The 12,897-nt window shown below is 43.0% G+C and overlaps 1 protein-coding gene across 3 annotated transcripts in view; it reads right to left on the bottom strand.

Annotated features, from left to right (window-relative positions):
- Nucleotides 1-12,897, bottom strand: part of RAB11FIP4 (RAB11 family interacting protein 4) — a 177,402-nt gene that overhangs the window by 45,372 nt on the left and 119,133 nt on the right. For 2 of the 3 annotated variants that reach the window (XM_080380991.1, XM_080380993.1), the window contains 11 exons: nucleotides 12,053-12,276; nucleotides 8,217-8,408; nucleotides 6,575-6,709; nucleotides 5,051-5,086; nucleotides 4,048-4,147; nucleotides 3,529-3,632; nucleotides 2,877-3,017; nucleotides 2,247-2,328; nucleotides 1,842-1,979; nucleotides 1,170-1,328; nucleotides 691-834 (listed from right to left, as the gene is read on the bottom strand). In XM_080380991.1, the coding sequence (XP_080237117.1) occupies nucleotides 691-834; nucleotides 1,170-1,328; nucleotides 1,842-1,979; nucleotides 2,247-2,328; nucleotides 2,877-3,017; nucleotides 3,529-3,632; nucleotides 4,048-4,147; nucleotides 5,051-5,086; nucleotides 6,575-6,709; nucleotides 8,217-8,408; nucleotides 12,053-12,276 (1,455 nt within the window). The remainder of the gene's footprint in view (nucleotides 1-690; nucleotides 835-1,169; nucleotides 1,329-1,841; nucleotides 1,980-2,246; nucleotides 2,329-2,876; nucleotides 3,018-3,528; nucleotides 3,633-4,047; nucleotides 4,148-5,050; nucleotides 5,087-6,574; nucleotides 6,710-8,216; nucleotides 8,409-12,052; nucleotides 12,277-12,897) is intronic. The other variant, XM_080380992.1, reaches the window with a different exon arrangement.

Below are 12,897 nucleotides of genomic sequence, written 5' to 3'. Positions count from 1 at the left end.
CTCCTCTTGAAGAAGAAATGGGAAGTTCTGTCCAGAAGTAGTAAAGCGTAAAAGGCAAACAATTATTTTCATCTCCTTTATCACTAACCTGTCTTTTTCCCCTGGGAGCTCTTACATGGCCTGATCTCACGATCTGTCCTAGAGCTTAAAGGAAGCTATACCAGCTTGACTCAGCCCATATACAAATGGGTCTCTGATAATATCTTCCAAAGCATTATCAGACTATTATTTGCACACCACCTATTTTTGCCAAGAATTCAGCTCTGCTACAGGGAATATATAGGTCAAATTTAGATCTAAGTGCAAGTTTGTTACTGAAGGAACTTAGAACTAAATCTAGAACACAAAGTATAAACTTAAATGACTAGCTATGGTAATTTCTGTATGAAATTAATGTCGTAATATCACAATACCCTGTAAGATAGAAGATGTTAAAATAAAACCATTATAAAGCACTTCACCGAGATTCTAATAATGCCAGTATTTTGAGACACACAAATGGAAGAGCTATATTAAAAGCAGCATCCAAAACCACTTAGATTTAAGGCAATCTTCTAACACACTTGATCTGCAAAGCAGATTTTTTCTGTTGTTCATTTGTCAGCTTCAGATAGTTCAACCTTGACAGTTAATTACACCGAAAAATGCATATTTTTGGATGCAGTACTTGATTTAAGAAAAGCGTATTACCTCATCTCTTGATGCAGAATCAATTTCAGCAGCCAGTGACTGGGCTTTTGTTTGCGTTGCAAAGAGATTTTTAGCTTCATAAAGACTAAGACTTAGGATCTGTCCATTAAGATCATCATTTTGGTCACGAAGTTTCTGATTCTCCTATTTAAGGATGAAGAGACATTGCTTTTAAGTTCTTCCTAGCAGGCTTCATTAAAAAAATAAATTTTTAAAATCACAGGTAGCTTGGATGGCATACGGTAAGGCTGCAAGTTTGCAAGCTAACAGCAACTCTCCTATCAGCACTGACCAGTCCTCCCTGCCTGAATCATAGATGTCTCCTATGTGCACAATTTACATCACCTGCAAAGAAGTCCTTGTCAGATGCAATGCAGGTCTTATGTGAGAATCTAAACACAGTGCGCTAGAGTTTGCAGCTATAGACATTTTTCAAAACAGTCCTGTATACACGGATCAAGAGGCCCTTCCCTGCTCACCTGCTTCAGCCGTTTTATTTCGTGCTCCATTTCCACCTCTCTGGTTTTGGCATTGAATTCACTCACGCTGGATGAAGAGCTTCTCCCACGTCCAGGACGCTCACATTCCAGCTTGTACAGCTGCAAGTGCTCCAGTTCCTTCCGCAAGTCTTCAATGAGCTGTGGGCATGCAAGCAGGCCATGTCTCTCCAGCCCCTGCACAACCAGACCTCCCTGTACGCACCCATCTCTGTGCTGTACCTCTGTACTCTGACACAAGCTCTCTGTGAGCCTGGTTGAGGCCGGACAGTCCTACAATACAGCCACATGCTCTTCTACGGAAGCCCAGTTCACTTAAACCTCTTGAAAGCCGAAAGTGGCTCTGGTTTCTAAGCTTCATGTCTGAGCGGTATAATTCCCCTTGCAAACATAGTAAAGGAAATGCTAGGGCACACATTCAAGGCTGCAAGTTCTCAAAGAGCTGTAAACCCTTTGGGTCAGGGATTGCCATTTATGAGATATTCTTGCAGCATTCATTGCACTATGGGTACCCCTCCCATAGAAACACAACCCAGTAATACATTCACTGGATATTGCATTTTCAGCATTCATTCTGCCTGTCCATTCTTTTCAGATGGGCTTCCATGCAGATGAGATGCAATTGCCTGGTCTTACACCACTCCTGACACCTACCTCCTGTGTGGCTTCCCTCTCCTTGTTAAATTCCAGTCTGTTCTGCCGCAGCTTGTCCATCATTCTCTTGTACAAATCCATCTCATCCTTCAGTCGCAGACTAGTGTCTTCCAACCTATCTGACATGCGTTGCCTTTCCTAGAACAAACGGGGAACTTCATAGCTAGCTCGTAAGTGCATGAGCCATCTTCAGTTTTACAACACAAATCTACAGACACAGCTGGTCCTAAGGCTGGCATGTGTCTCTGGGCATTCCTGCCACTAAAGGTAACCAAAGTTCCAATTCCATTAGTCACCTCCTTTAGGGAAGGCAAACTAAAGAAGATGGGTCAACCACTATATGAGTTTGCTCTTACACAAATCAAGGTACTGTTAAATTGGTCAAGCACACAGGAGTTTTGTTACCTCATCTAATCTCTCAGTTTGCGATTTCAGTCGTGTGACAGTGCTTTTCAGCTCACCATTTTCTTCTTCCAGTTGCTGAACCCTGCGTCAACAACAAAAATCCTACAGCAAATGCCTCTTCAAGAATGCAGACACACAAAATAGCACGCTTTAAAAAGTCATTTCACTTGCACTTGATAAAGAGACCAGACAAGACAGTCCTTCTAATCTTAGTATTTTTTAATCACAAGCTACTGTGTGCTTTTTGTTTGTTTTTAGGGCCAAAAATGCTAGACTGACCCTCAGACTGTTATGCTTCTAACAACAGGTATCTAAAAAGAATTAAGTATGAAGAAACAATTGCAGACACAAGTGTTTGCTACAGCTGGTCACAATTCCCTCCTTGAATCCATGCCAAATACCCAGCTAAGCTGTCTCCATGGGCCACGTGGATTAAAGCATTAATGTAAAGCATCCTCCAAGCTTTTGGGCATTAGACATGCAACTGCACAGCTACTCTACCGAACTACAAACCTGTAACCATCTGTGCACTGTCTGGTTGTGAACAGCCTACATTTCCATGCAAAGTAAAATGAAGAAAAGAAGAATTTTTACTCTGTTCTGACTGGGTGGCACCAAGATGTTAGTTACCTTGTATTTAGCAGTTCAATTTCAGTGCCCTTCTCTTTTTCATACTTGCTATATGCTTCTCTATGTCTCTTTATCTCTTCTTCCAGGGTCTGTTCTGCTGATGTTTCTTGGTCTTTCAATAGTTCTTCCAGCTCATGAACTCTAAGGAAACCAGATCTCATTAACAGCTTTACAAGTACTTTAAAAAAACAAAAGCATGCAACTTCATTGCTTCTCCCTTTCCTCCCCATTCCTTTGTGTCATTCTACTTCACCACCTTTGCTAGCATTTAACCTCCTCTAATATCTCTCATTTAGAATTAAGTAGTATCAGTTCATCTATTATTCTTTCATTCTCCGTCTCAAGAAGCTGGGACTATGACCCAGCCTTCTGTCTTGCTATGTGCAAGAAAAACAAACCAGGGGCAACCTGTCTTGTAAGAGACAAGTTTCCTCTGTACAAGTCAGTAACACCTCTGTACTAAGAAACTTGCTTGTAAGGCCTCTGCTCGCTGAAAATAGTCCACTTGGATTTCTCTGATAAAGCCTTCTTTTACCTGTCAGCACTGAGGCAGAAGAATTGGTCATAGTCTACAGGTACAGCTGCTCCTTCCCTACAACTCTGTTCTTGCTTTGCTCTGACATGGCAGAGACCTGGCTCCGTGCTTTATTACCTGTGAACTAGCTGTGTGTTCTCTTGTTTCAGCTTGCTCTTCAGGTCACCATTTGTCAGGCTATCATTCTCCAGTTCTGTCACCTTTTTTTCTAGGTATGTTACCTGGAAGGGGACATGGAAAAGAATTGAGAATTTGAATCTAACTTTAATACATCCCTTCACTGTTCCTAACTGGCATCTAGCTACGCTACCCTTTTTAAGGGGAGCATATTTCCCTGCAAATTCACCCAGTGATGAAATCAAGCTCCGAAACTTTGAGTTGCCCAGACCCTGTATTTTCCTTGAAGGCTATCAATGTAAATATACAGTAAAGAAGTAACACAATGCCTAGGTGTGTACTTGCACAGTTATTGCATTTTTGTGAAGCGAAGTCACAATATTAATGAAATATTAAGGATGTTTTCAATGAGCTACTTCAGATCACTGGCAACTGTGAGCAAGAGAGCTTTGTCAGTTGATGCATGTCTCCAGCAGGATTCTGCTGGGTACAGTAACCTTAGTGCACACAGCTCCTCACCTTTTCAGTGATATCGTTATCACAGGAGTCTATACTGTCTCTGAACAGGTCTTCTGTGCTGCCGTTACTGCTGCTGAAGTTACTGTTGTGGAAGAGTTGTCTGAAAGATCAGAAGGGTAGTTATTTTACTTGATGAGGATGAAGGAGAAAGCCTGGGCACTGTCTTATAGCCTGGCTTTGCACTTTGAATGTCTGATGCTAAAATCTGTGTAATCATTTCAGTGACAATTACAATTGTTGAAGTCTTACAAGGGACTGGTAACTAAATGAAGTCATACTGAGCACAATAAATGACATTAGTTCTAGGGTTCTTTGTTGCTTTTGATAGAATCTGCCACCAGCACTAACATAGTTTAAAAATTACTCAGCCTTATTCACACTGCGTACTGAGTTGTATTTGCCTTATTAGAAATTTAAAATAAGGCCACCACTGCACACTGGTTGGTACAGTTAATCTAGAAGATTTCACACAGTAAAAACTTATTTAAGAAACAGAAAAAAGGAAATATCAAGCAGTTCCCACTATAGATTTGTGTCAAATACACAACACTGGAGTTCATCTAAAATACTCTTGAAACTTAAAGCCCTCCCCAGCCCAGGGCTGGTTCATTCAAAGGAATATTACAGTTCTCTAAGTCCTTTTTAAAGGGATGCTCTTGCTTTCCTTTGCATTTTGGCAACAATAACAAAAAGGGCCACATTATGAGGGTGAAAGAAGCAATAGCTGGACTGATAGAATAGCAGTATAAACGGAAGAAAGCTGGCAGACAAGAAAGCAACTATCTGTGTTCTGACCAGAGCTCTTTCCAGTTCAGGGGCCTGCTTCAAGACTAGCAGTGACTTCAGTACTCTGTAACATCTCTATCCAAATACAGGCCCTGAGAACTTGTCTTGGTACATTTTTGTTTTCTGAAACTTATTCCTCCTCTCCGTTCCCACCCCCACTTATGGAATTGTTACAGCTGATTCCACATGTATTCATAAAAAAGTTGAAGACTCTTACCTTCCAAAAGCTGTGCTTGATATTTTCCTGTTAGGGCTACATGGATACAGAGGGAATGATACAGGAATTAAACACTTATTTGAGTGTTGGATTCAATCTTAAACTTTGGCTGAATTGCACAATGAAACATAATATTGACTTTTTTAGCAGAGTAAGAAAATGATTCCGTGAACAGTACTATTAGGCAACTTAATCAAAAGCTGCAGTTACCAACAACATTAAGATGAGTGGAGCCACAAATTACTGTGATCATTAATGAGTCAATTTGCAAATACTGTTATATTTAGCAGAGATTTGTCAGTGTAAATCAGAGTGAAACTAACATTAGAAACACCACAAAGGGACACTGAGTTAGTGATGGACATTTATTCTGGATGCCCAGTTTTTAGATTATTTTATAAACAGTTTATCCTTCCTCATAATGCTTCCCAGTTCAGTACAGGAACTGAGATGCTTCCTTTCCATTTTTACAGTTCCCTTTTGCAGCCACAGGCCAGTATTACCTAAATGAAGGACTAGACCTCAGACAAAAGCACTCAAACCAAATCAAAATATCCAGCTGCATATCTTGATAAGAGAATGTCTCATCTCTGTGTGCAGCACACAGACCCACAGCTCTTTGTCAGAGCATTGCTCTCTTTCAGCCAGGTACATATAGCCTCACTCATAAAATTACCAATGCTCCAGCTGGTCACAGTCTGGGTGTTAGCAGACTCCTTGCTAGGGCAGGAACGTTGTTCATATCAAATACTATGCTGCTGTGTCATCAAGAGAAGAAGCAGTGCAGTGCGCTCTGTGCCAAGGACTATGAAGACAGGCAGGATTTACATTCAGTTTCTAGGGGGAGCTAGAAGCCCACCAAAATAATTCCATCAAAAACCTTAGATGATTGTTGTAAGCACTGGATTCTTTCCAAGTGCTCAGTACAGTTTAGAAGTAGATGAAGTGGCAGAGATAGAAGTGTCAGAAAAAAGCTGAAATTGCACAGAACCCCAAAAGTAACTTCTGCCATAGGATTCATTGTTTTTCCAAGCTCCCTTGAGGACAAAAAAATTCCTACAGGAATGAAGTACCTCTGCTGACCAACAGCTTTAGGAGAGGCCTATGTAAGGTTGCATGCATTAGCTAAGGATCTGCCAGGTCACTCCTTCCCACCCGGAGAAGAGTAGCTAACTGTAGATCTGCACTAAGCTGCGCAGCAGACCCCAATTCCTGAGAAAAAATCCTGGAAATAGCACTCTCACTCTGCAATCAGGAGTTCATTGCTTAAAATATTTGAGTTTATTAATGCTATCTGCACCTTAAGTCGGAAAAATACTTACTAGGTAATGAATACCAGCATTTTGGTTCAGGCTAAATGTCAAGGTCTGAATTTCTTACTGTTTTGTAAGAACACCACATATGTAAGACAGAATGGGAGAATGGGACACAGGGAAGGAAAGGACTCTTGCTTCCTCTCCTCCTGCCACTAGCTAGTCCCATTTCAAGGAGGCATTGCTAAAAGCAGTGCAATAGGCTGCTTACCTGTTTGCTTTCAAGTTTTTCAGCCTGGCTTCCAAATCGTTGAGTAGATTTATCTTTTTGCAGCACTGTGAGCAGTAAACATCCAGTAACTCGCTGTTATAAACATGCCTCATTTTTCGGGGTGTTTGGCCAGCGCTGTTTGCAGGAAAGGAGAGATGTTACTGGCTATAGTAACCAACTCACAACAGGTTTTCCTCTTGACTGCATGTCTGTGTGTCAGAATTGCAGATGAAGGACTTGGGGAGCCACCTCTAACCACAGCTCATCTAACTCAGAGCTGTTGATGGAGAATGCTAGTCTTAGGGCAAGTCTACCCAAGTTGAGACTTTACAGGACATGTTCTGGGTGTCAGTGAAAAGGATCAGTTTGGGTGACTAGAAGAACAGCTAAAGGTATACAGAGTCCATGCGATGCATGTAGCAAAAGCAGCTACATGAGTATGTCCCACCTCAGCAATGTTCCCCCCTAAATCTGTCCACCTTCTGACTAGAGCCTGGCATGCAACCTGAAGAATCTTTTCTCCAAGGGAAAGAGAGGAAGATGAAAAACAGAGTGGTCTGGTAAGAAGTAGTCACACAAACCCCCTCAGATGGTAGGACGGAAGGAACCCTAGAATGAGGGAGGGAGGGAGAAGTGCACATAGGTCTAAAGAGGAGATAGCAGTAGCTCTTGGCATGATAAAGAGAAAATAAACTCAAATAAAAGACAGCAATCATGGCATGAAGTGCACAGAACCCCAGGAATGAGAATGGAAAGGGCTGCATAGACCTGAGGAAACAGGGGATGAAGGACACAAGCCATCATCATGAAGGGTCTCTGGAGAGGGGTGCTGGCTCTGCATGCACGACAGAGATGGCAAGGCTGGATTGCAGAAGTGCTTGAAACAGAGGGTAGCACATGGGGGTTGCATGCGGAACACAGGGATGCGGTGAGCTTGTCCTGTGTTGGCAATGAAGCACAAGACCTTCACGGTTATCGATCCAAGCAGACAAATCCTAGAGCATCTTCACACTTGGCTCTTCCCCAACCCTATCCACCCATTCCCTTGCTTGGGAATCAGCCACTGACTTGGCCACAGGATGTAAAAGCTACAGAGACTGAGGTCACATGCAGGAATCTGGTGGACTGTAGTGGCATTTCCAGCTCCTAATAGACAGCAGCTACTTGCTTATGTTTTCCAAGACATTCAAAGTCAATATGGATGCTTATTTCAAATAACCCCCTGTCCATATACAGCACTTCACCTTACAGGTTAGCGCAAGGGATCTGTAGTATCAGAACACTAAAGAGAAGCAGCTCTCTCACAGATCTTCCCTCCGCTGTATCAGGGCTGGTGGATAGCATTCAGTTGGTTTCCAGTTTGCAGCAGATAACTGTGAAACCCTACAGTTTGCAATAGAAAAATCTCTACAAGCAAAACAGCCCAGTTATTTCAACAGAATCCAACAGAGGTTACCAGAAACAACATATTTACTATATCTCTTATTAATAAATGTAGCCTGTCAGTTGGAGGGCAGAAAATGAATGGATAACATTTTGGTTTTAAGATGAGTCTACGTAACCAGTGTAAACTCTGGTATGGTCACCCATGCTCAGAGAAGGACAAAACTGAAAAACTGTTTGTTAATGAATAAGGAGCAACCTGGAAGATACAGATGAGCCAAGGTCAGAGTAGGCGTTGGTTCTGGTCTCATCATCAGGACATGGGCTACTGGGAGTAAAATCCACATCATCTCCTTCCCCATAGTCTTCAAACTGTTCTTCATTACTGATCAGAGAGGCGGTGGAATAAGTTGAGAGGTCAGATGCTGCAGAAGGGTTGTGAGGACTTGACCTGAAACAAGAGGTCAAAACGTCTCGAAGGCAGACTTTGATAGCATCTCACCTCACACGGAATCTTCCGCCTTTACAGCTTGTCTCCTCATTTGAGGTTATAACCCACTTTGTGTTAAAAAACTATAGAGCCCTAAACACATCTGATGTGTATTTGACAGTGCCTTGAAAGACAAGAGCATGAGAATCTATGAACAAACTACCTGTGAGGCAGGTTTGGATCAACACAAACCATTTCACTTTAAAGAGCACACCTCAACAATCCTCAGTCACCATTTCCATGTCGTGGTGAAGATCGCTGCTTATGGGACTTCCGATCTGAATGCAGGAACTGTTCAGATAAGTCTGAAATGCACGGGGTAGCAAAAAGAACAGGTACAAGACAAAGGCTGTCACTCTCTTCCACAATCAGAGTTTCCCAGTAATCCCCATAAACCCTCTCCCACACCCCATGAGTTCCAGCCACACTCTCTTTTGTGTGGTCAGAAACAAACTTCAGCTCACTGCATGCCAGAGTCACCTACTGATGTGACCTAACGGAGACTGGGTTCCCACCCTTCCTTCCATCATGACAAAACGTGTCTTTCAGAGGAGATGGGCCACAGGAAAAGGCTGCTTTACTGTCAGAGAAGTACCTAAAATAATGCCAAACCCACAGGGAATGGCAGAACCCTGTGACCTCAGAGAGAGAGGGCATACAGGTATAGATCAGCAGAGCCAGGCACCATAGGAAAGCACCTGGCAGAGCAGTTTTGAGCACATCACATCTAATACAACAGAGTAAGTTTGCTGCAGAGGGTGCATGGTGATTCTCCTGCCCAGAGTCCAGACCACCCTGCAGTCATGCAGCATGCTATCTTGCAGAGGCAGATATTTTACACAGATTTGCTCAGCTCTCACCTCAGTAAGGCATTCCAACAGACAATCCAATAAATTTGCATACAAGTTCTTATAAACAAACTTCTCCCTACAGAAAATGCAAGTCTAAGACCTGAGACACATACTCCACTTCAGAAGCCCTGGAGCTGCCCAACACATTACTGTGTTCCTACTACAAAACAGAATCCAGTGCCTCAATACAGTACAGTCTGCCAACTCAGTCCGCTGACACTGTGCGGATTGGGTTAAATTTTTCACCCCCTCTGCTTCAGTGCACAGTGCTTGCATCTTCAACTCCACTAGCTGAGCCACAGGACAGTAGCTCCCAGCTGATGTTCTCCAGCAGCTCAACAGTATTGCCTCCTAGGTTTCTTCTGGATCTGCCTAGAGCCTCTTAACCATACCCTGCACTTCTACAAACAGGGAGATTCCTCTTCCCGTAATACTACATTTCTGAACTGTGAACAAGAGATGCAACAGTGTTCCTCTGGCCTATGGTGCAAGCATTATTTGCATATCCCTTCCTCCAAAAGCAATTAGTAGAAGAGGAAGCCTGCCAACTTTTCAGATGTATGCTCTTTTGTTTCTCCTGTTTTGATGAGATCCATTTATAACCTGCAATTCATTTATCTAATTCACATTAACAGAAATTGGGGCAAGTCAAGCCTGGCACACTATTAAAGGATGAAGATAGGAATACTCATGCTAGAAATAGATCGAACTTACCAAGGCTTCTTGGCTGGGAGATCTATTAGTGAGAAGCTCAACACATCACACAAACATCTATTCTTAAAGAGCTGCTGTGCCACGGACATACTGTGTATTGCTAAGATCTGGGTAACTCCAACTGCTGTTTGCATCTCTCCATGTTGTTACACCAACTCAGTTTAGGAAGAAGCTCCTCATAACACTTCCACCACAGACGGAGGTGAGTTACCATCCCAGCTGAGGACTGATCACACATACTTGTCCATAAAATCCACTTTCCAGCACAACAGCCCTGGAACATCACCACTTGCCAACAGACTGGAACAGTAGCCCATTATCCCTCGTGCATTGCCTGGCTAAATTTCTTTTACGGCAGCTACACAAACAGTCACCACTGCTGGATCCACTTTTAATTTGTAGTTATTCCTAAACTTTGCCAAACTTTATATAAGTCCATGCTCACGGTAGATCCTGAACTCATAACCAGCCACAGGCTGAAATTGTCTAGGAATTGCACAGTCATTTTCAAGGGAGCTGCTAAAAGCAGCCAGTTTTCTCCATTTTAATACTTTCTGATTTTAGAAATGCTTTCAGGTTTGTTTTTTTCTAAAGCTGTTTTTCCCCATTCTAACACTGTCTGATTGCAAAAATGCTTTTCAGGTTTGTTTCTTTTAAAAGCTCTTTCCTGTTCTTCAGAGCAGGACTTCACAGGGCTGACACACCTGATACGCAGCCCACCTGCTTCTTCAACAAGCAGCTATCATGGTTTGGCCAAGGTAAAAATCTCTATTGTCTTTTAACATAAAAGCCTGAAGCTTCCCAAGCGTTTTCCCACAGATTTACCAAAGCTGAGGGGGCCTCAGAGGACAAACCAAGATCTATCAGTAGTAGCACAATAGCTCTTAGTAGTTCCTGCCCTCAGTAGAAGGAGAGTACAGGATGCACAATGCCTCCCCCACCCCCTTCACCAGAGCCTGAACAGCACAGCTGGGAGGAAAGATCCTAATTTCAAACACAGTATGGGTAAAAGTCAGTCACCGCAAGGATTGGTACTTTGAAGAACTGGGCACCACAAGGCAAGGAGACAGGATTGATAAAGAGCAGATGAAAACAGGAATTATCTTGATAAAGTCTCTGGGATTGCTTGGGCAAATGGGAGAAGGCCAGATCTCAGCTAGCTGGGAAATTTGGGAGGAGGGTAGGAATGAAGCTGCACTGAGAGCATCTGAGGAGTCCCAGGAGAGAGAAGGAGGACTGTCTTAGCAGTGAAAGAAGCTCAAGAGGCACAAATCAAGACAAGCAAAAATAAGGAAGACAGGGCAGAGGCTTACAAAGCAAGCCCAGCTGAGCTCCGTCCTGTGGTACTGCATTAACTCAGTTCAAAGCAGGATTAAATCAAGTTGGGTCCTTTCCCTGCCCCCAGTCAGCTTTCAGCAACAGCCCCAGGTACACACCTGGGAAGAGTCAAGTTAGGATTACAGAGACATCTTGTGTTAACAGCAAGCTATGGTTACACACACACATGCCAGGACACCCCGTGTTAAACACAATTTACTGTTGCACACTAAAGGTTATGGAAAATTAGAAACACAGAATTAACTTGGTACATAAAGCTGCAAAGCAAATCTGCAGAGCCCACGTTTTCAGATAACTAGATTACAAAAGACTAAAGTAGCACTGCCCATATTGCACTCCTTTGCAGGAAGTATTTGTTTTAATTCAGCATATAAAGGTTTTGGGAACACAGAAGATCCTAAGTTTTGGGGCATGCTAATGAAGTGATCCATTCTGGAGAGACCCAACACTTCAACACACAACATGCAAGTCCCATGAGTGCTCGCAGAACATGCCAGAAGGAGCCAGGACTGAATTATCTAAGCCACTTAGGGGACCTAGACATCCATCTCCCTTACACTGTAAATTGATATTAAGTTTCTAAATCCTTCAGGCATCCTCAGCCTCCCACAGTATGGTTTAGTCACACGAAGATTCCTTCCTCCCTGGTCCTTTTGCACATGCCTCAAAACAGGGGTGCCATGGGGCAAAACCACCACTCACTTGTCACCAGGCAGAAACAGGCCACCAAGCACACTGTCCTTCTCCTCGCTCCGACACACGTCGGAGGCCTCCGAGCTCTGGGCGCTCTCAATAGCACTGTCCATGTCAGATTCATGGTGAACTTCTTGCTGTGCTAGAGTCATCGCGTCGTCATCAGGGAAGAGCTCCGACTCACTGTAGGCGCTTTCACTGTCCAAGTAGGTGCAGTCCTGGATTTCGCTACCCTGGCAAAAGAAGAATGGGGAGTCAATTCAGATCATCCTTCAAGGCAGTTAGATGGATACAGGAGAAGCAATAAACCACTCTGGATGCCCTGGTAAGCAAGAGTGACACTAGATAAAAGCCATAAACCAAAAAGGCTGATGTGCTTTACAAAGCCAGTTCTTGAAGCCCCTGAGGAACCTGGCACCTTCCAGAAAGGCTCAAATACCATCTCCGACTCTTCTATAGCAGAGGGACACAACACCCAGGTATAAAAGGCAGTCAGCTTTGCCCTATTTCACTACCAAAACGCACTTGAAATAATAAATATCCTCAAAGTTTGCTTTATAAAAGAGGCATCCTTTGAAAGAATACATAAAGTCACTAAGAGTTGTTCTGTGATTAATGTTATCAATTAAACAAAAGCAAGCCTGAAAAGTCTAACAGTTTACTCTGTCTTCGAGGATGGGCAAAAATATACAGTGAAAAAAAAGCTGGCAGGTGTTAAAACATTTATGGTAAGTCTTGGTGACAATCAAAGATATAAGAGAGCAGGGAAAAAAAACAAAGCCAAAGCCATCTGTTCCTGCTTCCTGGAGCTGCAAGTCTTGATTAAGTATCAACTAAAATAAGACATCATTCTC

This window comes from Falco punctatus (genome assembly GCF_963210335.1).
Source record: "Falco punctatus genome assembly, chromosome: 1".
Lineage (NCBI taxonomy): Eukaryota > Metazoa > Chordata > Aves > Falconiformes > Falconidae > Falco > Falco punctatus.
Note: the sequence above shows the minus strand (reverse complement) of the source record. Positions and strands in the feature narration are given on the sequence as shown.